Source organism: Brachyhypopomus gauderio, unplaced genomic scaffold, assembly GCF_052324685.1.
Source record: "Brachyhypopomus gauderio isolate BG-103 unplaced genomic scaffold, BGAUD_0.2 sc64, whole genome shotgun sequence".
Lineage (NCBI taxonomy): Eukaryota > Metazoa > Chordata > Actinopteri > Gymnotiformes > Hypopomidae > Brachyhypopomus > Brachyhypopomus gauderio.
Genome location: NW_027506885.1, coordinates 1,101,820 through 1,126,492, shown reverse-complemented (window position 1 = coordinate 1,126,492; position 24,673 = coordinate 1,101,820). Strand labels below are relative to the sequence as shown.

At 49.6% G+C, this 24,673-nt stretch overlaps 1 protein-coding gene across 1 annotated transcript in view; it reads right to left on the bottom strand.

The window, feature by feature from the left end:
• nedd4l (NEDD4 like E3 ubiquitin protein ligase) overlaps positions 1–24,673 on the bottom strand; it is a 69,099-nt gene that overhangs the window by 27,812 nt on the left and 16,614 nt on the right. Inside the window, 8 exon segments of the mRNA XM_076988814.1 lie at positions 3,232–3,293; positions 5,577–5,627; positions 6,308–6,358; positions 11,743–12,863; positions 13,402–13,456; positions 15,909–15,962; positions 16,769–16,807; positions 18,154–18,235. Coding sequence (XP_076844929.1) covers positions 3,232–3,293; positions 5,577–5,627; positions 6,308–6,358; positions 11,743–12,863; positions 13,402–13,456; positions 15,909–15,962; positions 16,769–16,807; positions 18,154–18,235 — 1,515 coding nt within the window.

The window sequence follows — 24,673 nt, the reverse complement described above, 5'->3', positions numbered from 1 at the left end:
ATGGCGGGGAATTTAAAATCAATCACTCATATTGGCAAACTGTGCTGCCAAAGTTGCTGCAGAATGTTTCTGAGGAGACAACAGATCGTGTCTACATAAAGACTCCATATAAGGACATGTCCCCTCACCTGGGACAGGCAGGACACAGACCTGCTCCCCAAGACCAACGTGGAGCCTGGAGGAACCACCATCACCTGGAGATCCTTCCTCTCCCAAACCACTACACACCAAGAGACCCCGACACGTAGACTAGATCAACTCACACCGATCGTGTTAACTCTGTCCTCTCTAGCCATGCCTCTCTCCTAGACCAACTTAATCGATCAACGCTCTTTTTTTAATCACATTAAAGTAAAGCCCAAATGGGGCGTGTCCTCTTGATAGACAGTACAGCCCAAATGGGGCGTGTCCTCTTGATAGACAGTACAGTCCAAATGGGGCGTGTCCTCTTGATAGACAGTACAGCCCAAATGGGGCGTGTCCTCATGGCCCAAATAACTGGTGCAAAGCTCCATCAGACACCTTCACCATCAGCGCAGTGTGAGATGAAAATGTGATGATCTGGGACTCTCCGCCTCTAATCACACACTACAGGACATCCTGCCAGCCAGGAGGTGAGGAAGAGCATTAGAACCAGAACCGGTTGGTTCAGGTCCAGCTTCTAACATCTCTTACTCTGCTGATCTCCAAACTACTGCAGCACTGCACAACACACACACACACACACACACACACACACACACACACCACACCGCACCAGAAGACAGCACCGCACACACTGGACCACCACACACACACACACACACACACACACCACCGCACCGCACCAGAAGACAGCACTGCACACACTGGACCACCACACACACACACACGCACGCACCAGAAGATAGCACCGCACACTCTGAACCAGCACACACACACACACCAGAAGACAGCACCGCACACTCTGGACCAGCACACACACACACACACACACACACACACACCAGAAGACAGCACCGCCACACACTGGACCAGAAACAGCACTGCACACACTGGACCAGCACACACACTGGACCAGCACACACTTATTACTTATTATAAGTAACATTTATAACTTATTTTATACTTATGATACTTACTATGACACAAATATCGTACACTGAATACTGTGAACACACCACATATTTATTCTGCAGTATATCCTAACAATAGAATATTCTACAAATCTGTATAATTTCTATATTCTAATTTATAGCTACCGTATGTACATTGACCCATGTCTTCTGTTCATATTGTGTATATATATATATATATATATATATATATATATATATATATATATATATATATATATATATATATATATATTTAGTGTGTATAAATTGTACAATTCTCTCCATATATTTGGCTGGTGTGTGTTTTATACATGTATTAAATGTATTTATCATATTTCCTCTTGTGCTGTACTGCTGGTAGAAACTAACTGCATTCTGTTACCTTATACTGCACAACAGCAATACAGCTGAATCAATCAATCAGTTCATCAATCTCTCTGCGTCTAGGAAGTGTTAGAAGGCCTGTTGTGAGCTGAACCCGAGAGCCCGGAGGACGTTTGCTCAGCGTTAGCGCTGCTGGGTGAATATCTCTGGCTTCCTGAAGCACCATGATGACAGATATGCACACGCCGGACAATCCGATACGTGAGGCGCTAGCGCTGCCATGGCAACGCGGCTGCAGGCGCACACACCTCAGCGTAGTTCTGTAGCAGGATCAGGTTACATGGTCTGCACTGTATTAACTCAGGTACATTAAATCAAGACTGCACCTCCATTAACTAACGCCCCCCATTAACTAACCGCCTCCATTAACTAACCGCCCCCATTAACTAACCGCCCCCATTAACTAACCGCCCCCATTAACCTAACCGCCCCCCATTAACTAACCGCCCCCATTAACTAACCACCTCCATTAACTAACCACCCCCATTAACTAACCACCCCCATTAACTAACCACCTCATTAACTAACCCACCTCCATTAACTAACCACCTCCATTAACTAACCGCCCCCATTAACTAACCGCCCCCCATTAACTAACCGCCCCCATTACTAACCACCTCCATGAACTAACCACCTCCATGAACTAACCACCTCCATGAACTAACCACCTCCATGAACGATGGCACTACGGAACTGATTTGATTTTTTTTTTAACCCATATATCAACTTTATTTAAAAGGTAAAATAAATGAATGAATGAATTTAAAACGTCATTTCTGTTTGTCTGACGTCCAGTGTCATCCAGCTACACACCTCCCCTCATCATTACCCACACTGCTCTGGGCTTTAATGAACCACAGAGCTAAAGGCTGTGCTCATATCCAGGGTATCTGCACATTTTTAAATCTCAAATTGACTTTTAAGACCTTTTTAATACCTCTCACAAGAAAAAATAATACTATTACTGGGGATGCAGGTGTGTTCCACATCGTTGACGGGGGGAGGGGGGTTTGGGGGGGGGGGGGGGGGGGTGTGGCGAACGAGAATTGTTGACGGGGGGGAGGGGGGGGGGTTAGCGAACGAAAATTGTTGACGTTGTTGAGGCCGTATACTCCAACGCTAGGAATCTAGCACTAGCACAAGGACCCTGGAGCGTTATTTTCTGCATTAGCGCTAGATTCGGCAAATGTTCTACATCGCGCCAGAACAACTGAACAACACACACTTATAATAATTTAATGCCTCCCCTCGTAAATTCCAGACATTTTAAGACATTTTTAGGCCTTGAATATGGAAAACTAAATTTAAGACATTTTAAGACTTTTTAAGGACCCGCGGGTACCCTGATATCACACAGCCCCAAGGAAGCGAACCATAAGCCATCTCTCCTCCGCAGGAGTGGCTCAGGCCCGTCTCCCCGCCCGCCCGTCTCCCCGCCCGCCTGCCCAATGTCCTGCAGGTGACTTCCACTCCTGACTCCACCACTGGGACTCTAACATGTCCAGGGTTCTCCCCCCCGTTCTCCTGAGTGTTCCTAGCCCATGTCTACCTGCAGGGGGAATAAACCCTCAGCTAGTGAGTTATGGGGAAAAAACCTTGAGATGATGCTAGTCTGTGAGACAGAGACAGTATGAGACAGTAACTTAATTTGGTGGTGTGTGTGTGTGTGTGTGCGTGCGCGTGCGTGTGCATATATGTGTGTATGGTGTGTGTGTGGTGTGGGTGTGTGTGTGTATGCGTAACCACTGACCTTCGAGGTCGGAGGAGGAAGTCTTTAAAGGTATATGGTCGCTCCATCGCAGGGTCCTCTGTCTGATGATAAACACAACACCCACAATAAACAAACGAGTGAGCTCCATTACTACATTACTGTGTGTGCCCAGGAACAGCCTGACAGGCACTTGTAGGGAGTGGTGCAGCTGGGTGGAGGTCTTGTGGGTGGGGGTCTGATACAGAGAGACACACAGTGGAGCAGAGAGAGACACAGCGGAGCAGAGTGAGGCACAGCGGAGCAGAGAGACACACACAGCGGAGCAGAGAGACAGAGACACACAGCGGAGCAGAGAGACAGAGACACACAGCGGAGCAGAGAGACAGAGACACACAGCGGAGCAGAGAGACAGAGACACACAGCGGAGCAGAGAAAGAGACACAGCGGAGCAGAGAGAGAGACACAGCGGAGCAGAGAGAGACACAGCGGAGCAGAGAGAGACACAGCGGAGCAGAGAGAGACACAGCGGAGCAGAGAGAGACACAGCGGAGCAGAGAGACAGACACACAGCGGAGCAGAGAGACAGACACACAGCGGAGCAGAGAGACAGAGACACACAGCGGAGCAGAGAGACAGAGACACACAGCGGAGCAGAGAAAGAGACACAGCGGAGCAGAGAGAGACACAGCAGAGCAGAGAGAGACACAGCAGAGCAGAGAGAGACACAGCAGAGCAGAGAGACACACACAGCGGAGCAGAGAGCCGTCATTAGTGGCTCAGCCAGCATTGAGCCAGAGACCATAGGCATGTGAAAGACGCACACACACACACACACACACACACACACACACACACACACACACACACACACACACACACACACACACACACACACACACACACACACACACACACACACACACCACACACACACACTCACTCTCTCTCTTTGGGCCAATAAATTACAAGATTGAATATTGTGATTTGTTTAGTGATCATTTTAAGCATATAATCGTTGCGTTACTTTCAGTCATGTACCGTTGCCACGTTAGTGTTCTTTAATGGTTGAAGCTTTCTTTAAACCATTTGCTTAGTACAAGCATTCTAATCTGTGGTTCAGTTAAACATTAATACAACAGAAATGTTGTATTACAAATAACTACGAATATAAATGTTTTTAATGCTACTTGAATGCTACAACTGCTCAGTTCCAAATCTTAGAGAACATGTGCTAAAGTCAGTATGCACATCAAACAGAGAACACACATCACAAACACCCAGCAACGTTTAACCCACAATACTGCTTCTCTTTGTAGTCTTCCGCAGTATTAAACACATCTTACAATTAATATAAATCCTGGAATGGCCTTAAATATTTGGTTAAATTATTACTCGTCTGAATTACTGTGACAATGTTTCATGTCTGTCCAGTTCCTGCATACCGCACCATGAAGGAAATCTTATGACCTTCAAGTGTTTTCATACATTTTGATGTCAACAAGAAACACAACTCCAACGCCTCTGACGGCGAGGTGTGTATGGTTGTGTGTGTTTATACACCAATCAGGAAGCCTGCCGTCTGTTTTGCAAACCTTTTGGAAAACGTAAAAGATCAAGTTAGTACTATGCAAGAGTTTTGCCTACCTCTGCTGAAATTTTTGTGTGTGTTTACACTACTGTTTTTTACTACTGTGGTTTCTGACAGACAGGACTACCCAGAAGGCATTGCCCTTCTTCAGTGTAGCATGTTTTTCCGTTAGCTGCAGGGAGAAACCTCTGAAAGCAGCCCACATGTTGACATGTTAATGGCCCTCCTGGCCCAGAGAGAGACCAGAACTCCAGTAACTACAGCAGCAATCTTCCACACACACAGGCCTACAGATACTAATTTAAACCCTAACACAGATTAAGCCCACATACACGTACACACACACACACACGTACACACACACACACACACACACACACACACACACACACACACACACACACACACCACACACACACACACACACAGATATGTGCTCACACACATTGATACACGCAATCAAAAAATGCACACACAATCATGCACACTCATCAGCAGACACACACACACAGAAAAGCACATACTCGCACAAACATACAGACACACACACAACCATGCACACACTCATGTATGGACACTACAGACACACACAACCATGTGCACACACTCATGTACGGACACTACAGACACACACAACCATGCACACACTCATGTACGGACACTACAGACACACACAACCATGCACCACACTCATGTATGGACACTACAGACACACAAATGGGCATACACAGACACACACATAGACCATAGACATTTACAATCACATTCAGACCCCAACCAGTCACAGTAAACGTACCGGCAAATGGTTGAGAGGTACATCCACCTGTCCAAGGAAGTCATCTCTGGTCTGTGTGTGTGAGAGAGAGAGAGAGAGAGAGAGAGAGAGAGAGAGTGAGAGAGAGAGAGAGAGAGAGGAGAGCCGAGAGAGAGAGAGAGAGAGAGAGAGAGGGGGGAGGTGGGAGAGAGAGAGGGAGAGGGAGGGGGAAAGAGCGAGAGGGAGGGAGGGGACACAAGGCAATAGAGGAGAGGGAGAGAGAGAGAGAGAGAGAGAGAGAGAGAGAGGGAGGGGGAAAGAGAGAGGGAGGGAGGAGAGAAAGAGAGGGAGAGAGAGAGAGAGTTAGGTTTGTCACTAGTATCTGAGGTACCAGACCGTTGCAGGTTATGGAGGAACAGTGCTGGAACTCCACAGGACCCAGAGGAGCGAACCACAGACACGAGCAGGAACTACACCTGTGTGATCCCAACAGGTAGACAGGGAGAGGGGGAGAGAGAGGAGAGAGAGGAGAGAGAGAGAAAGAGGGGGAGAGATCCAGGTTAAGATCACCCCACGAGGAAAGGCATGACGCCACAATTGGGGTGTGGTGGGTGGGGGGGGGGGGGGGGGGGGGGGTCGCAGTGCACCAATCACAGCGTGAGTGTCTAACGTACACTAACGTACAAGCCCTCAGACGCATCCTCTAAGCTACACAGCAAAGAAAGCAGCCAGGACATACAGGTGGTTACGTTAGGCTGTCCCAACACCTTTACCTGTCCGAAGAAGAAACGCCCATTCTTGGGACGATCATGACCCAAGTGTGCCTGTGTGTGGAACAAACTGGTTTTAACAAAGGACGAGCAGACATATACACGCCCACACACACCACCACCTCCACCTAGACACCTCCACACACCCAGACTGGTGTCCATCGGGTTAGCAGGTTACATTTAAAACAAACATTATTTGAAGACAGGAGAGATGATGAGGGTTGCAGGTGGTCACATGACGTTTAAACTGACACACAAAGACGAACTTGTGTGACAGAATTCATTCAGAGGAAAAGCAGACGGAGCAAAACTACAAACGATCTGGTACCACTCACTGTTATTAATCAACTTATATATACACACACACATATACACATTCACAAGCAGATATATGCAAACTCATATGTATGTGTGTTGATTAATAGCAAAACAATTAACAGTAGTAGTTTACAGTTGTAATGTAAATGTCATCATTCTGATTTCATCATATCACATAGATCATTATTTCATCATTTTATATATATGTATATATCATTTTAAATATATACACACACATATAATATATAAATATGAAGACTCCAGGTACCTGCTGTGTATGTAGGTATGATATGTAGAGATATTCAAAAGTGTTATGAAGAGCACAATCTGTGTACTTCACCTCTATATATGTATATATATATATATATATGATATACAAGTGTATGTATGTACATATACACTGATCACACACACACACACACACACACACACACACACACACACACACACACACACACACACACACACACACACACACACACCATTTGTAATTTGAAGCCCAGTCCAGTGTGGAAGTGATGGGGAGCAGAACAGGCGGTTCTGTAAATCTTCACACATCATCCTTCTATTAGCACCAAAACAATGAACGACTCACCTGAGCAGGTGTGAGGTCACAGCCCTCGCGTGTGAGGTCACAGCCCTCGCGTGTGCGGAGGTGTGAGGTCACAGCCCTCGCGTGTGAGGTCACAGCCCTCGCGTGTGCGGAGGTGTGAGGTCACAGCCCTCGCGTGTGAGGTCACAGCCCTCACGTGTGCGGAGGTGTGAGGTCACAGCCCTCGCGTGTGGAGGTGTGAGGTCACAGCCCTCGCGTGTGCGGAGGTGTGAGGTCACAGCCCTCGCGTGTGCGGAGGTGTGAGGTCACAGCCCTCGCGTGTGCGGAGGTGTGAGGTCACAGCCCTCGTGTGTGAGGTCACAGCCCTCGCGTGTGAGGTCACAGCCCTCGCGTGTGAGGTCACAGCCCTCGCGTGTGCGGAGGTGTGAGGTCACAGCCCTCGCGTGTGAGGTCACAGCCCTCACGTGTGCGGAGGTGTGAGGTCACAGCCCTCGCGTGTGGAGGTGTGAGGTCACAGCCCTCGCGTGTGCGGAGGTGTGAGGTCACAGCCCTCGCGTGTGCGGAGGTGTGAGGTCACAGCCCTCGCGTGTGCGGAGGTGTGAGGTCACAGCTCACACTCCTCCAGTGTCAACACTCCCTGTGCAGTTTGGAGGCAGCCATCTATGGGCCCTGGCTCTAACCCTCCAGCACTGCATCAGTGTTTATATACAGTGACCATCAACACCAAGGCTGGACTCACACTGTAAACACATCACATAGTTGGCATCCATACAAGTACTCCGTGCTGGTGGTACATATATACTGGTCTTAGCTTTTAGCTCTGACTGCACATCGTCTGCTGTCCTCCACTGTGACGCTTCTTCACTGATGGGCTGAACATGATGAGTGAGGAGGACGTTCATTGTACTCTGCACAAAACGTTCTGACTGACATGCTAAACCGAAGAGACGGAGTTGGACTCGTGTACAACTACTCGGTTCATTTGCAGATTTTTGAGGACAAGGGTTAAGCACGGACAAAAGGAACAGCACACGCTGAGAACACAGAAGAGTCTTCTAGAACACCAGCAACAGAGAACACAGAAGAGTCTTCTAGAACACCAGCAACAGAGAACACAGAGGAGTCTTCTAGAACACCAGCAACAGAGAACACAGAGGAGTCTTCTAGAACACCAGCAACAGGCCACGCTGAGAACACAGAGGCATGTTTCCTGTTGCTGGTGTTCTAGAACACAGAAGAATGTTCTAGAACACAGGCCCCATTTGAAAACGGTGTAGGGGAAACTCTTCCTGTGGCTCTGGAAGTTCTGCAAGGATTCTTATTGCCTTGGCAATGAGCTGAAAGGACAGCACAATGGAAGAGTGTGCAGAGCAGGAGCTCCCAGGGATCACCAGGGCAACGAGTCAGGCCACGTCTCCATGGACACTGATGCTCCGAGCGTCAAACACATCTCGCTATCCTTTACATGGACACGAAATAAGAGTGGAAAGGCGGATTAAAGGAGAAAAAAGGAGAGCAAAAAAGCAGGGAATAGAAGTTGAGTGAATACCTCTGCCAGCCATTCAACTCCTGAATTACTTCACCACATCTCTGCAGACGAAGAGAAAACACCACATCCAGCCGACCCAGAAGCTGCTGACGCGTGTGAGCAGACAGGAGGCCGCTGGACATCACGGGCTTGGGTTTGGTGCCGTCTACACGCAGCACAAGAGCTAGCTCCCCCTCCAGCCCAGAAATGAGCGCGCTAAGATTAGACACACCAGCATCTAATATAACTGAATAAGACCGATATAGCCGGTGGAAGACGGGGGCTGTTCTGTGAATAACGGCGCAGGATTGCGTAGCTGTAGGAACAGTTTCCCCCGTTCCAGCCCCCCCCCCCCCCCCCCCCTCTCTCTCGTTTTCCCTCTATCCAGTCTCCTCACTCATCACACACAGCGGTGAAGAACGCAGTGCGTTTCATAACCACACCGCTTCCCACTGCTACAAGGTTACACACTCCTCAAAGCTTCCCAGCAGAGCCGGTGTGATAACAAGAGATTAGGAGGGCAAGACGGGCGTGTCTTCACGGAATGCCCACGACACCCCCCCCCCGGCCACGCCCACGCCACGCCTCCGCCACGCCCGCACAACAGCACACAGGACACGAGATTGGTGCTGCCACACCACCGCACGACGCTCACACTGCAACTAAAACTGACGGAAACCGGCTGCTTGCGTTCACATCCACCTAACAAAACGACAATACGTTTTAAGGAGTTCTGAAAAATGTACACAATACATTTTAAGCACCATTTTGACCTCTGTGACAAACCAAGCGCCTTTTTATCTTTTTATTCTCAAGTGGCCACTGATATTACATTAACTCATGTAACAGTGAAACTGATATTACATTAACTCATGTAACAGTGAAACTGATATTACATTAATTTGCGCGAGCAGCAAAACGTCGACTATACAGAGCTATAAATTAAGGCGCACAAAACGTTCTACTTCATCGTTAATAAAACTAGCAAAGGTGTAGACGACGTTGTCCCGTATGGCGTGAGTCAGCTGTGTGCGGGACGAGCATAAAGCGCTCGTGTCACGATTAGAGCGTGTGGAGCGATCCGAGCGTGGGGCACGCTGGAGGAATCGGTATAGGCTCGCGCACTATCACGCGGACTATCTAGCTGGCTGTGCGTGTGTCACGTGAGATATTTTTACTCCCATATACGCCAGGGTGGAATAGTCCACCCCAGCCTTTTTTCTGAATTAAAAAGCCCCTTGTCTTATGGCAAATGTTTTGAATATGGGTTATTTTACCCTTCAATCCCAGCTGTTCTCAATTTTTTTTGTTAAAATTTAGTTCAAATTATACAAGAGTCAGTAGACCAACTATGAAACTGCAAATGTGGAAATTATTCCACAATCCATTGCAGGTGATGTTACTGTTCCGAGCTGCGTCCGTAGCGCCAGAGTACCGGACATTTCTGAACGTCTGTAGAGAGCAGGCTCCTGTGACGCCCTGCTGGAAGAACCGAGCACGGAACAAGGCTCGGTCCTGCTGCAAGCGTGTGGAAAACGGGAGCAGTCATACCGGCCCGGCATAGAAAAACCCAAAGTTTTTATTGGCAAAGTTCAAGAAAAACTGCTGGAGAGCTTTATAAGTGCTTAACCTCTCAGTAAAGCTTGACCAAAGCCCGTTCGGTTTAATGGTTAAGTTACCATATACACCCTCAGAAAATTAAAAAGGAAGATTATGTAAAGCAGCGGTGAGGGGGGGGGGGGGGGGGGGGTGTGAGGAGGTATTTGGGCTGCAGTGTCTCTCCCTCACTATAATCTTTCCTGGCATGACCGCTTAGGTCAGGCCTCACTAATCCTTCAAGATAAGATGAGCGAAGACACAGCTGCAGCCAATCAGGAGGCTCGGCATAGGAGCGCGTGAGAGCCCAGGAGCGCTTCCGCTGACGTCATCGGTGCGTCCCAGCGCGTGCGTAACCTGTCTGTTACATGTGATGATAAAAAAATTAAATAATAAAAAAAAACTTTTTCCACATGATGCTGGAAAAAATGTGACAAAGTATGGCCCCCGCCAAAGCCCGTGGTGAATGTGGGCTGGTTGTTTTGACTGGTCGTTTGGAATAACACTACACACCTAAAATGCGCCTACACCAAACCCAAAGGGCCAGATCACGCGTTTGTACCGAGTACGTCGAATGTTAAGCGGGACGTTTAATAACTACACCTAAGCGTGATGAATAAACCTGAACGGTGTCCGTCCCTAGTTAAACACTTTGGCGCACCTCGAAGCCGCGTGAGCGCGCACACACACGCGCGCGCGTCTTCGCGCCATTTTCCTCATCACCTCACGGGGACACGGACAAACTGCGAAACGGCTTCTGAGAAGTAACCGAACCCCGGCACGTCCGTGAGGTGAGGAAGGAGCAGCTGAGACGGAAGGGTCACCCGAGCCGGAGACACACACACGGGGGTCGATGTGAAAACCGGCGACGGCGCGCGCGCGCTGTGCTAAAGATAGCGCGTGCGCGCGCTGTGCTAAAGATAGCGCGTGCGCGCGCGCGCCTCTCAGAGACGCCTCACCGTTCACCTCGGACGCGCTCGAGCTCCATTAGCCTCGCAACTTCTTCAAGAAAAAAAAGAAACCCCATTGAACTCTCGGTACTGTTCGGATGCCTGTGGCGGGGAAACCAAACACCTTGCGGCAAAGTCTTCCATTTTCGGAGGATTTTCACTTCCCAGAAAGTCCCCCCCCCCCCCCCTCCCGTCCCAGAACCGCTACCTCATCCGCTCTGCTTTTCCCATTTGCCCATCCACTTAACTATTAACATGGTGAATTATTGACTAGGAAACCGTAACAGTTACTGCTCCAATATTACACGTCTCCCCTGACATTCCAACTCCAGCCACACGCGCAAAAACAATATTAATAGCAATTTACATCAAATAAAACATTTAAAACTGTCAGCTAGTTAGACAGTTCTTGGGTCCAAGCTGTGCTGAATGATCCCAGGTCAGTAAAAGGACCTCTGATAGCCACATTCCACACTAGACTAGTGCTAATTACCTGTGGGATCTTCCATGCCGGTCCAAAGTCAACATCTTGTGTCGAGTTCACTTCGACATCGCCTCCAGGGTTAAAGTAGATCCTAAACTTGGGATGCCTTGGGTTCTGCCCGTTCCGGATCTGAAACGCGCAGCCCTGCGTCCTGTCCTCGAACTCATTATCCGTGTCCATGTGGGATCTGGAGGTGTGGAGGTTGGGCGTGGACCCAGGCCGGGAGGGAACCGCTCGGGCCTGGCAGGGCTGTGAGGCGCTCCTCTCTATACGGTGGTATCGGGTCCCGCGGGGGCCTTTCCCAGCGGTGAGGCCCAGGTGGGACGCCTCTCTCTGGGCGTGGTGGCTCATCGCTCTTCCTCCGCCCTGCTGAAGCTGGAGAACGAACCTCCGCGCGCCCGGAGCCCCGTCCGTACTCGTGTGAACGGACCAGTGGCGGGTGCCTCCAAGCTCCCCCACGCCCAAGGGCACAATCCTGAACTGCTGGACGTCTGACCCGTCCGGGACGTCCGGGACGTTAACCCCACTGAAACTAATCCCTGCGCCGTCTCGCCCGTTCCGCACGTCGTACGGCCGAACGCAAAACACCCGTCGTTTGGGCTCAGCCGGCTCCATGTTCCTGCTGGACGGATAGTCCGGAGGCGGAGGGGTCCAGTACGCGTCTCCGACCTCCGCGTAGGCCGGTGCCGGTTCCTGGGGGTATTCCGGCTCCTGGGGGTATCTGGGTGGCGAGTCCGGGCTGGAGATGTCGTCCGGTGGCGTAGCAGAGCGATGCAGGCAGATCTGTACCGAGGAGCTCCGGGTGGGCCGTGGCTCGCCCAGCGTCTGCAGCGGAGTGATGAAGACCGAGGAGCTACGCTTCAGCGGCCCGTCCGACCCGCCCGACCCGCCCGACGCTCCCCTCACACTCTCCCCTTGGTCCCGCGCCCGCATCTGGAACAGCACGCCTCCGGATCCAGACCGGGCCATGGCGCGGTGCCTCTCTCCGGTCCCGCCGTGTCCGTCCTCGTCGTCCTCGTGTGGCGTCTCGAGCTCGGGGGCCGTGTTGCTGCGCCCCGAGCCAAAATAGAGACGCAGCCGGTGAGACATTCCCACGTCTCGCTCCAGTCTGCAAGCGGCCAGGATCCCCACTACTTAGTCTCCGTCGCCCTTTGCGCGTGTCCCGTGCTCTCGCAGTTCTCACTTGTGCGCAAGCACACACACACGCGCACACACACACACACACACACACACACACACACACTTTCCCCTCTGTCTGCTCAAGAGAAAAAGCAGGCAGCAACCCACAGTAACTGGAGAGGTACAGGGAGCTCCAAACTTCAGCCCACAAATGAGAGCACGAGAGAGAGATAGAAAGAGAGAGAGAGAGAGGAGAGAGAGAGGAGGGTGACCAAGAGGGAAAGAGAAAGAGCTAGTAGGAGAGAGACGGAGTTAGAAAGAACTAGAGAGGGAGGGAGGGATTGTGGTTAGGGGCAACTATACGCCCCTTTTAGCCAACAGTTAGTGCTCCTTCTGGACAGGAGCAGGGGCAGAAATAGCCAGAGTGACCAGCAACATTCCGATCATGGCTGCAGGAGGGGCAGAATGAGGGGAGGGTGGGGCAGTTCTGGTCATGTGACGGTGTGGGGCCACCCCACTGAAACACTCTACTGCACCACCCAGATAGACCCAAACTGCCCCCTCTCAGCTGCTGGTGATATGTCAGGAAGACGAAGATCCCAGACTGAGAGAGAGAGACAGAGAGAATGGGAGAAAGGGAGAGGATGAGAGAGAATGGTAGAGAGAGGGAGGATGAGAGAGACAGAGAGTGGTAGAGAGGGAGAGAGCGCTCCTGAGCCAAGAACACACTCCACAAGTCCATAAATCAGGGCTCCCTCACTCTTCCCACACACGGAGGACAAGCCAAACTGGGACGTGGACTAATCCATGATGCGTTTGACCAAAGAACCTTGAAATCCTCCCAAAGAACCCAGAGATCCCATCAAAGAAGATTCAAATCCACAGTCTGTGAAACTGGGAAACTTTCTGATAGATTTTCCCCTCAAGAAAGGCAGCTCTCAAAACAAAAGCACACTTGGGCATGTCACTCAATAGTCAGCAGGTGGTTTTTGAAACCCAACCTCATAAAAGTTCAGACCAGTAAAGTCCCAGCAAAAGAACAAATGCAGGCTCATCACTGAAGCCCCTCTGTAGTCACCGTGAAGCATGTCGATTACGGCCCACATTAACAGCTCTGTTTGAACTTTAACCTTCGTAAGGTGATGAACTGCAGTTCCTGGCCGCTCACACATCCTGTTCCACAGTAGCAGTAACTGAGCAGAGCCAGTGTGTCCGTGAACACCAGGCCAACAACAGCACCATCAGGACCAGGACACATTCTCAACCACCATCAGCAGCGTGTACGTGATCCTGTGGTTTACACGAACATGTTTCGGAGCAGTAATCGCTAGATGTGGTTGAACTCTGCAAATATCCAGCAATGCACCGAAATCCATGACTGCTCTACTGAAGAAACGCTCCAGAAACCACAGTCAGTCGTTCACGGCACAGTGGGCACACGCCGTGTCCAAACGTGTGTGAGTCATAGCTTCGCACAGAGGACGTGTTCACACACCACTATCTGCCAAAGTATTCAAATGTCATTTAACATGTATAAAGATCAAGCACCCGCGATCCTAGCATACCAACACAATCAGGGGACGCGTGGTGTGTTTTGGAGCGCAACACCGATGTAGTACGACCCTGGTGTGGACACTCGGTGGGCGGAGTCCTGGAGAGCAAGAGAGCAGCACGTCTGCAGGGTGGAGGTGTTTAGTCTGCAGGTGCAAACTGTAAACATCAGTAGTGCTTCAGGGCCCAGAGCAGAGGGCCACGTCGTTCAGAGCCTCACACACCAGGCTTTTACGACTGACACACCAGCCCCCTCAGCACAGGTCTACAGACTGACACTCAGCACAGGTCTACAGGGCCTTTAAACACAGAGCTAAAGGATTCTGAAGAAAGAAAGAGATGCAGAAGAAACAGGAGAAGGACGACAGTGAAACATAAAAACGGAAAAGGAATACAGCTGCAGAAAACATGAGAACAAACTGAAGAATCTTAGAGCACGAGAGGCAGACCAGAGCAATCGCTCACTGATGAGGGGGAGAGGAGTCAGAGGGCCGGCGTGAGCAGGCGTCTCCTCGGACATATAAGGACAACACTCCGCTCAACACGCATGCCAGGAGATGTCCCACAAAGGCAGGGTTCACCTTCAGTCTCAGGCCTTCAACGGCTGTGTGTTACACACGCACACACAGCCCAGTAGCCCAACACACGCACACACAGCCCAATAACACACGCACACACACACACACACACACACACACACACACACCCCCACACACACACACACACACACACACACACACACACACCCTTTCTCAGCCCATGTAACCTGTGTGCTCTCCCAGTCCAATGGAGGAATAAAGAAAGCAGAGAGAGGGAGGTGTAAAGGAGAGAAAGAGAGAGGGGGAGGTATAAAGGAGAGAAAGCAGAGAGAGAGGGAGGAGAGGTCTGCAGGAGAGAAAGAATCTACACCTCTACTACAGCTGAGTCAGGGATGAACACCCCTACTCCTCTCCTCTCTCTGCCTCCCTCTCCATCTCCATCATTCCACTCTCCCTCTCACTCTCTCTCCCTCCATCTCTCTCTCATATTCCTCTTTCACTCCTCCCTCTCTCCTCCCACAGAGTTCTGTTTCTACTGTGTGTATGTCCTAACACTGTTGTTTAAACGTCGGTGTGTGTGCTGTGGGGGGAGAGTGAGGGGCAGGACCCTCAGACGCTCAACCGTTTCAGTGACGGGGTGAATGTACAAGTCAGTGTGGGCGGAGGAACATCATACCGAGGTGGCAAACTTAATTATACACAACCTGCTACACAACTCTCACCAGTGTGTTTTCCTATTAAGAACTGCAGGCGTTCATCTGCCAAACACTTCCTTTGACCCCGCCATGACCCCGCCTAGAACCACACTGGCAGAAGAGTGGTCCAGGAGCACCAAGCAAACAAGGTGGAGACGGATCGCCACACACACACACACACACACACACACACACACACGTCTGGGTCCCTGACGACGGCTGCTTGAATCATGCACAACGTTCTGGGAGGGTGTAGAGGCGACTGTCTTACCAGTCTGTTCTCATCGAAGACTTCAAACAGCAGTCTGTGGTTCTGAGGGCAAACCTGAGGAGAGAGAGAGAGAGAGAGAGAGAGAGAGAGAGAGAGAGAGAGAGAGAGAGAGAGAGAGGAGGGACAGAAGACAAAGGAGTAAACTCAGGATGTCTGTTAAATAGAAACACCTACAGATACTCCAAGGAACCCGCCAAGGCCAGCAGCACACGCGGGACTATTGGCTCCTGTCCCGCTGGGCGGGTCCCGTAACACAATAACCAACTTCCGCCAAGAGGAGCTTTTAAACATCACGTTTGAACAGGGACACACAGGGGCTGGAGATCCTCTCACCTGTGTCCTCCAGTCAGTCAGCGTTAGCCACAGCACTGATGTGTGTGAGGACGAGCCTCTGATTCATCAACACACTGAAGGGACCATTTGGATTACACAAGACTATTTTGAAAAAGGCCCAGCAGATTAAACAAGCACTGTAGTTCCCCCATACTGAACCAGTGTGGATCTGTAGATATGGACCCATCCATCTCTAGAAGCACTGTGTGCGTGTCAGACTGTGCATCACTGTACTGCCAACACTGGAACAGGGATCATCAGATAAACAGCAGTTTGTGCTGCTTCTGTACAGTGAAGCGGTCAGTGGAGCGGTCAGTGGAGTGTACAGTACTATACAGCTTCTGTTGCCTGATGCCTTGAATTGCTGATATAGAGGTTATGTGATTACCCTCACACCAGGGAAGACAAAAAAACAAACTGTGAAACCCTGTGACATGTAGGTGGGGAGAGAGAGAGAGAGAGAGAGAGAGAGAGAGAGAGAGAGAGAGAGAGAGAGGAGAGAGAGAGAGAGAGAGAGGCTGACTTACTCTGAAGTAGAACTCTTCGTTCCATTTGGGGTTGAGAGTCTGAAAGAGAATTAGATGTCCAGGTTGACTGTAAGGTATTTAACATTCAGGGCAGCGTGTGGACGTCTGATGTAGAACAAAAGTTCTGATGCTAAACATTCTGGGACCTGAATACGTGACACACACGGTTTTATCAGACAGTTAGCTTCATGTCATAGCACATAACCCTTATTTAAAAAGCACCCAGACTGGTGTGTGTGTGTAATTCTTGTGTGTGAAGTGCAATTCCTGTGCTATCACCAGAACTTAACAACCACCCACACACACCACAGACCAGCACAACCACCCCCCCCCCCCCCCCCCCCACACACACACACCACAGACCAGCACAACCACCCCACACACACACACACACACCAGCACAACCACCCCACACACATACACCACAGACTAGCGGTCACAGACAGCAGGACGTGTGTCTTCCATCTCTGACCTCCAGGTCGTGGTCTGACCACTGAAGGTTCTACAATCGGTGTTGACTGCACTGAGTGATTTAAGAAGCTCAGAAGAGCAGGAGAATCATTTGGGCGTACGAAGGAGTAACGGCTAACGGTTCTGGTGAGGGACGAGAACAACAACAGAATAATGGAATAATTCATTTCCTTCTTCTTTCAGATCCCATAAGTCTGTTTATTTACGGTCTGCAGGACACGTGGTGTTTCTAAAAGATGACTGGCTTCACCTGTTTTCATTTATGCATAATCCATCATTAATTAAATACTTAACCCAGACTAATCCACAATAAACCCGTAACTGAGCCTAGAGTGACTGACATCACCGCTACCTGTGCGCTGACCCCAGAGTCACACATGCATGAAGAGGAGCCTGTGGAGACAACGTCAGACTCTCCTGCACTCCTGTGTGCCCCAGTCACGAGCCCCAGAACACACACACACACACACACACACACTGCAGGGGGAGTCTTGCTCTGTAATGCAGGGACAGTGAGCAGCTGTCTGTGCTCACACTCACCCTGGAGACTCCTGGATTTTTACAAGCACAGTGTGCAACAACAAACCTGCCACCCCACAAGACGGAGACATCACACACACTTGGGCTTAGGCTGCCTAAACAACCCAGTACAACTACTGCATTCCTGAACACTCTCTGGTGCTGCATCCCCTGGTGGTCTCACACTCACACACGCTCACACACGCTCACACACGCTACCCTGCTGAACCAAGCTCACCCTGAGGCTGGACCGTCCGCAGCACAGTGGTGACAGACTGCTGTGAAGTTCATCAAACTCGGCAAAGAAAAGCAGTGTGAGAGCGTACTCGTGCAAGAGTGTACTAGTGCGAGAGCGTACACGTGCGAGAGCGTACACGTGCGAGAGCGTACTTTACCTTCTTGATGGTTTTAGTCTGGACTAAGGCGAGCTCACGATTCTCATCTGCCACATACAGGGACAGTTTCACGTAGGGATCACTGGGGAAGAGAACAGAGAGAGGGAGGGAGAGAGAGAGAGACAGAGAGATGGAGAGATACGGCGTTGGGGAGGGGAAGGAAGAGAGAGATGATGTGTAAGTGAACAGACCCACACACACACACACACACACACACACACACACACACACACACACACACACACACACCCCCGATGAGTAACCTGCTTCACTCACACAGCACACAGTTCTCACGCCCTCAGGTTCACACACATTTCTGCAGAACTAGAGTGTCTGAGTAACCAATCTGACCTCACAACAGACACCACGCTCGCACACACGCACGTGCACACACACACACACACACTCACACACTCTTCAGGCCAGAACAGCACAGAAGCAAACGTGATTCCCTCTGGGATTAACTAGACAGCACTTCACTATGCAACAGGATAATGAACCTTCTTTTTTTTTTTTTTTTTTTTTTTTAAACTTTTTTCAGAACATCTCAGAACAGGAAACATCAGCAGGACGTGAAGAACGTTCTGTCTGCAGTGTCAGCACGTCTCCCAGCTGCCTTCAACGTCCCTCACGGTTTGACCTTAACGGAGTAAACCACGTCTCTCGCGTCCACACGGTGTGTGTCAATAGTGTGCGGACGCTCAGGAGACCGTGGCAGGAGTCGCTCCGCCCTCCTGAGGGCTTCAACCACGCCCACCTGCTACCCTCGCCACGCCCACCTGCTACCAACACCACCAGGAGACACTGCAACCAAGGACCATCTTAAACAATGAAGAACCACTCGGTTGGGTCCAACGTTTGTGTTGTGTTTAAAACAGCATTGCTGACCCACGTCTGTAAAAAGACTCCCAGGATATAGTGTGGGTTCTTTCCCAGAGTCAGTGTCGTTTTCCTGCATTTGGTAATGAACACCACAGCAGGAAGAACAGAGTCTAGGACATATTTAGCAGACGGCCTCCGGAGCGAGGTCTGTTCAATCCAGCCAGCATGGAGAGAAATTCCCCCTGCTGACATCACATCCAGTCAGGACGCCCCAGAGACAATACGACACAATAAAACATTTGGGCAAGACTCTCCTGTGGCCGGGGCGGAGTCAAAAGTCACAAAATACAATTTCAGGTCAAGTCACGAGTCTTTAGACTAGAGTCCAAGTCAAGTCTCAAGTAAATACCAGGATAAGCTTTAGGGAGAGGAGATGGAAAATTACTATTTTCTATATTAGCTGTACTGACGGCTAAGTGACTATCCAGGTGTGTTTTGGTGCTTATGAAGTATGATGTGGTGTTTCAGTGTCTTTCATTTGTTTCCCACATTCTTTACACGTTGTGTACTTCAGTTTTGTCCAAGGATTTAAACCCCTGTAGCTAAAGGCTCCACAGACAGTACTCCGGCAGTAGCCATGGCAACCTCGTTGGTTTATATTTGACGCTTACGAGCGTGATACGTCACGAGAAAAAGGGGCTGCATCCCAAATCATAGAAACAAATGTAAGGAATAATGTCCAAAAGAAACAAACAAATAAAGGATTTGATCTATAACCCACACACAGCGCCTGGATAACGGACTGACTTACTGTTCACAAGTTACTTTGGACGAGTTTCTAGTCTTTTTCTAGGCGATTTACGTCTGACTTCAACTCGAGACGCTCACTTTAGTGCCCCTCCCTGGAAAAACCCCCAGCAGTAACAGACCCTACAGGCTAATAATGCACCTCCTCTCAAAAGACATAGGTAGGCTTGTGTGTGCGTGTCTGCGTGTTTGTGTGTGTGTGTGTGTGTTCTCCCAGTCAGACCACACACACACACACACACACACACACACACACACACACACACACACCCCGTGATGATTTCAGGAGAAAAGCTACAGGTCTGTAAAAGTTACAGTATGGAATGCTGAGGCAGTTGCCACGGTAGCCTGGGTGCTGAGCGGACGGTGTTGGCATGGAGACTGTAAGCATGGAAACGAGGAGTTCACATCACTGCTTTCCATAACCAGGTTGGTCCTCTAAGAGACGGAAGACCATCAGATGTCACCGCAGGGCATGAGTGCAGACTCACTGTGACGGATTGTGTTAGTGTGATGAAGACAGGGGACCAGGGCTCACACCAGATGTTGGGACCACTGAATTACAACACACTCTTTACATGAGGGGTCAGAGCAGACTACACTCACCACACCGCTTCCCACAAACCAGCACACACCGCTAACTTGCACATACACGCATTTCTGAAGGCAAGATCTGTAATGGTTGAACTGGATTTATATGAGAAACAGGAAAAAAGTTAATACCTTCAATAACACTAAAACACGTTTAAATGAGCCACAAGGAGATTTGTAGACATTTTATAAAGGGCGACTGGGGGCAATGTGCTTATTTATTTAACATGAGATAGATCAAATAAAACATTTCATACAGTCGGAATAGAAATTTTAAATGCTGGCAGTTTTTCAGTATTGTGACTTCAGCATATTACATTCTGATACCTGACCCTTATTTCAATCAATCAATCAAATTTTATTTATATAGCGCTTTTTACAACAGTTGTTGTCACAAAGCAGCTTTACAAGTGCCGAGTCCTAGCCCCCAGTGAGCAAGACAAGTTGAAGGAAGTATTCCTGTTATTTTCTAACAGAATACATACAATGCCAATTATTACATATAATGGACATGTGAAAAAGCTTCACTGTTATGTCCATGGAACCTTCTACACAGAAATGTGGCCAGAGCCCCAACAGAGAAGGTGAAGGTGCTGTGTGTGTATAGATGTGTGTGTATTTAAGTGTGTGTGTGTGTGTGTGTGTGTGTGTGTGTGTGTATGTATGTATGTATGTGTGTGAGATGTGTATGCGTGTGTATGTGGTGTATGAGTGTGTATGCGTGCGTGCGGTGTGTGCATACGGTGTGTGCGTGCATGCGTGCGGTGTGTGTATGCGTGCGTGTGGTGTGTTTATGTGTGCGTGCGGTGTGTGCATGCGTACGCACGCGGTGTGTGTATGCGTGCGTGCGGTGTGTATGCGTGCGGTGTGTATGTGTGAGTTTATACGCGTGTGTGATGTGTGTGTGTTTATGCGTGTGTGCGGTGTGTGCATGTGGTGTGTATGTGTGTGGTGTGTATGATGTGGTGTGTGTGTGTGGTGTGCGTCTGTGTGTGTGTGTTTCTTATCTTGCTCTCTCCCACAGCCCTACAGGCCAACACACTCAGTGAATAATTACCATTTCCGTCCTCCACTGTGCTGATAATTGAGACTTCAGTGCGGATCTTGGACTCTTCCTTCAACTTAACGAGGTTTCTGAGAGGCAGCAGGGTTATTAACCTAATCCTGCTTCTCCCACACATTAGATCTTCCAGCCTCTCCCACAACGTTTGGCTAGCTAGCTCCAGGGACAAGTTAAAATAAGAGAGGCCACAACATGGAATACACTGGACACGGGGGCCCCCTCCGGACACACGGGGGCCCCCTCCGGACACACGGGGGCCCCCTCCGGACACACGGGGGCCCCCTCCGGACACACGGGGGCCTCCTCCGGACACAGAGCCCTACAGAGCCAGCTGTGCAGCTGACCTTGTAAGGAAAACCCGGTGGATAAACGTGGAACACTGAATCCACAGAGCCAATGGGGCAGAGGAGGAGGAGGGACTGAGGGTTGATTGACAAGCGTGACAATGGAGGACAGTGAGAGCAGCACAGAACAGGGTCACTCCAAAGAAACAAAACCAGGAACCTCGTGAACTAGCTACTCATGAGTTCTAATCTGCAGTTTTACCTTTAGCTAAGCGCTAATGGGAAGTGTATTAGGTCGTTAGCTAACTGCTAAGTGATAGTATATCTCCCTTACAAAAGTTACAAGTTAATATTTAACTTCACCACAATAAACATTTTAAATCCCAGCGTTTCAAAGCTACCTTGACAAGGCTGTGTCTACGTACTGTGATGTGATAAGAAGCAGGTCCTTCCTTGGGCTCATAGATAATGATGTCAATATGAAGTTACCTACACCGTAATGTATTTTGATTAAATAAGTGCGGAAGCTCATTTTTCTGTGAAAAGCTGCTCTGTACGCAGGAACACCAGGCGTTACCATGGAGATGGCACTTTTCTGCATTTGTTAGAGTATGACAAAAAAGGAGGAATGTTCTTCATCATGACATTAACCCTGTGGCCACCTGACACACACACACACTCACACACACACACACACACACACACACACACTCACACGCGCGCACACACTCACACGCGCGCACGCACTCACACGCGCGCACGCGCACACACGCGCGCACGCGCACACACACACGCGCACACACACACGCGCACACACACACGCGCACACACACACGCGCACACTCACACGCGCACACACACACGCGCACACTCACACTCGCACACTCACACTCTCACACTCACTCACACACTCACACACTCACACACACTCACACACACTCACACACTCACACACACTCACACACACACACACACACACACACACACACACACACACACACACACACACACACACACACACACACACACACACACACACATACTCCATTATTTTATTAGCAGGCCCTTCAGTGTGAATATGAACTGGGTGGCCAGTGGCAGGACCCCAGCAACCCTGACAGAGAGTTCACTCTACACCCCAGCACCCGTCAGTACGGACATTACTCAAACTAGCTACGCTACCGTGTGTGCGTGTTCACCTTGCAATTTAACATAACCGTGTTGACCCATTCCTTACATATATTTATAAGGGATGGCACCAAATATTCAGCAAATAAAACTTGTGGAAAAGTGGCAAAATTAATGAAACTGTGTTTCCGAAACCGAAATTTGGTTTAAAATGTTAATTCTGGTGCTACCCTGGTGTTTTCTTGAAGTTACTGAAAATCTTTCTAGTTTAACTTCTGTACATACACACTATAAGATAGAAACCTCAGAGACAACCTCACGATTAGGGCTCTATTATCAAACCTCAGAGACAACCTCACGATAAAGGCTCCATTACCCAACGTCAGAGATAACCTCACGATTAGGGCTCCGTTAACAAACAGCCAATGATGTCGGTCTGTGTTGGTCTACCACTACCTATACGTCAATACTTGGGTCAGCCAATAATGTCTGTTTGTATTCCTCTACCAGTACCAAGTATTGACATATAGGTCAATACTCGGGCCAAGGATACATGACATCTATATACACATATTACATTCCACTAGAACACACAGGTTGTAGTTGATCGGTCTGTCCAGTTATATGAGAGAGAGCAGTGATCATGTAGATGTTGCCAGGGCACTTCTAACCGTCCATTACGTCAGCATGCTGTGGAGCGCAGATGTGCTGTTAGATGGAAATGAGGGGGAAATCTGGTCAAGAGACAAATGCAGTGACTACTGGGCCAGGCGGAGAGCTACGGGTGGAGGTGTTTGACCCCAGCACCACACCAGTGGAAGGCTGCACCACCAGAGAGACGCATGGAACATGGCCAGTAGCCCAACTGCTCTGTAATGTGAACATCACCATTGTTTTGGTCTGCTAGGGTACGCAGTTCTTACCCTTAAATAGTAACCAAATGACATTTGTCATGGTGTTAGGCTCCTTGGCAGAGGAGGGGGACCCAAGACACCTCCGTAGTTTATATAAGAACGCTAGCAAGCCCCTCCCATTCATATAAAGCCCCTCCCCTTTGTACCAAGTCCCATGACAGCCCAGAGTCCAGCACAGACGGGTCTGTGGGTGGCTCACCACCCAACCACAACCAACCGACTCAACCTCATGCGACCTACTGAACCAGACACATCAGAGAAGGGACATGCGGGACTTTGCTGTCCTGCGGGACGTCCAGACAGTCACGCCTCTCTGGGTGATTCTACCCCAGTGTGTTCTTACAAACCAGAATTTATTTTCTTTTTCTGCAAAACTCACAATGTAAACTCCACACAGTAGCTTATATTACACAGCAAGATAAAGTGTGCACAGTGCATGAGTTTGTTTGACTGTTACACAAGAACTGTAGTTTGCATGTAAACACCTGCTTCGTTCCTGCACACAACCAAGCTTGAGGTTAGCAGGTCGGATCCAGTTCCTTCATGAGGCCATTAGCTACACCCGTTAGCTACATTCACCCATATTCAGGTGGTTAATGGTCGATAAACTTGATGAAAGCGGTTCAACAGAACTGCCTCGTTCGCCCCGCACCACACACGGCCTACATGTCTGTAGCCCATCTGCTCTTAAACTTATTTTTCATGGTTTTCAGTTTCGCTGGTGAGGTTAAGCCTGGTTCACACTACACGACTTTTCAGTCGTCAGGTTTTTGTGCCGTTCGCACTACACGACTGGTTGTGCTGTAATCGCGAGTCTTTCAGTTGTTGTGGCTTTCACACTACATGACTGATCGGCGACGCGGGCTCACGAATTACACGACTGGGGAATCGCCGACTCATCTGGCTGCCGT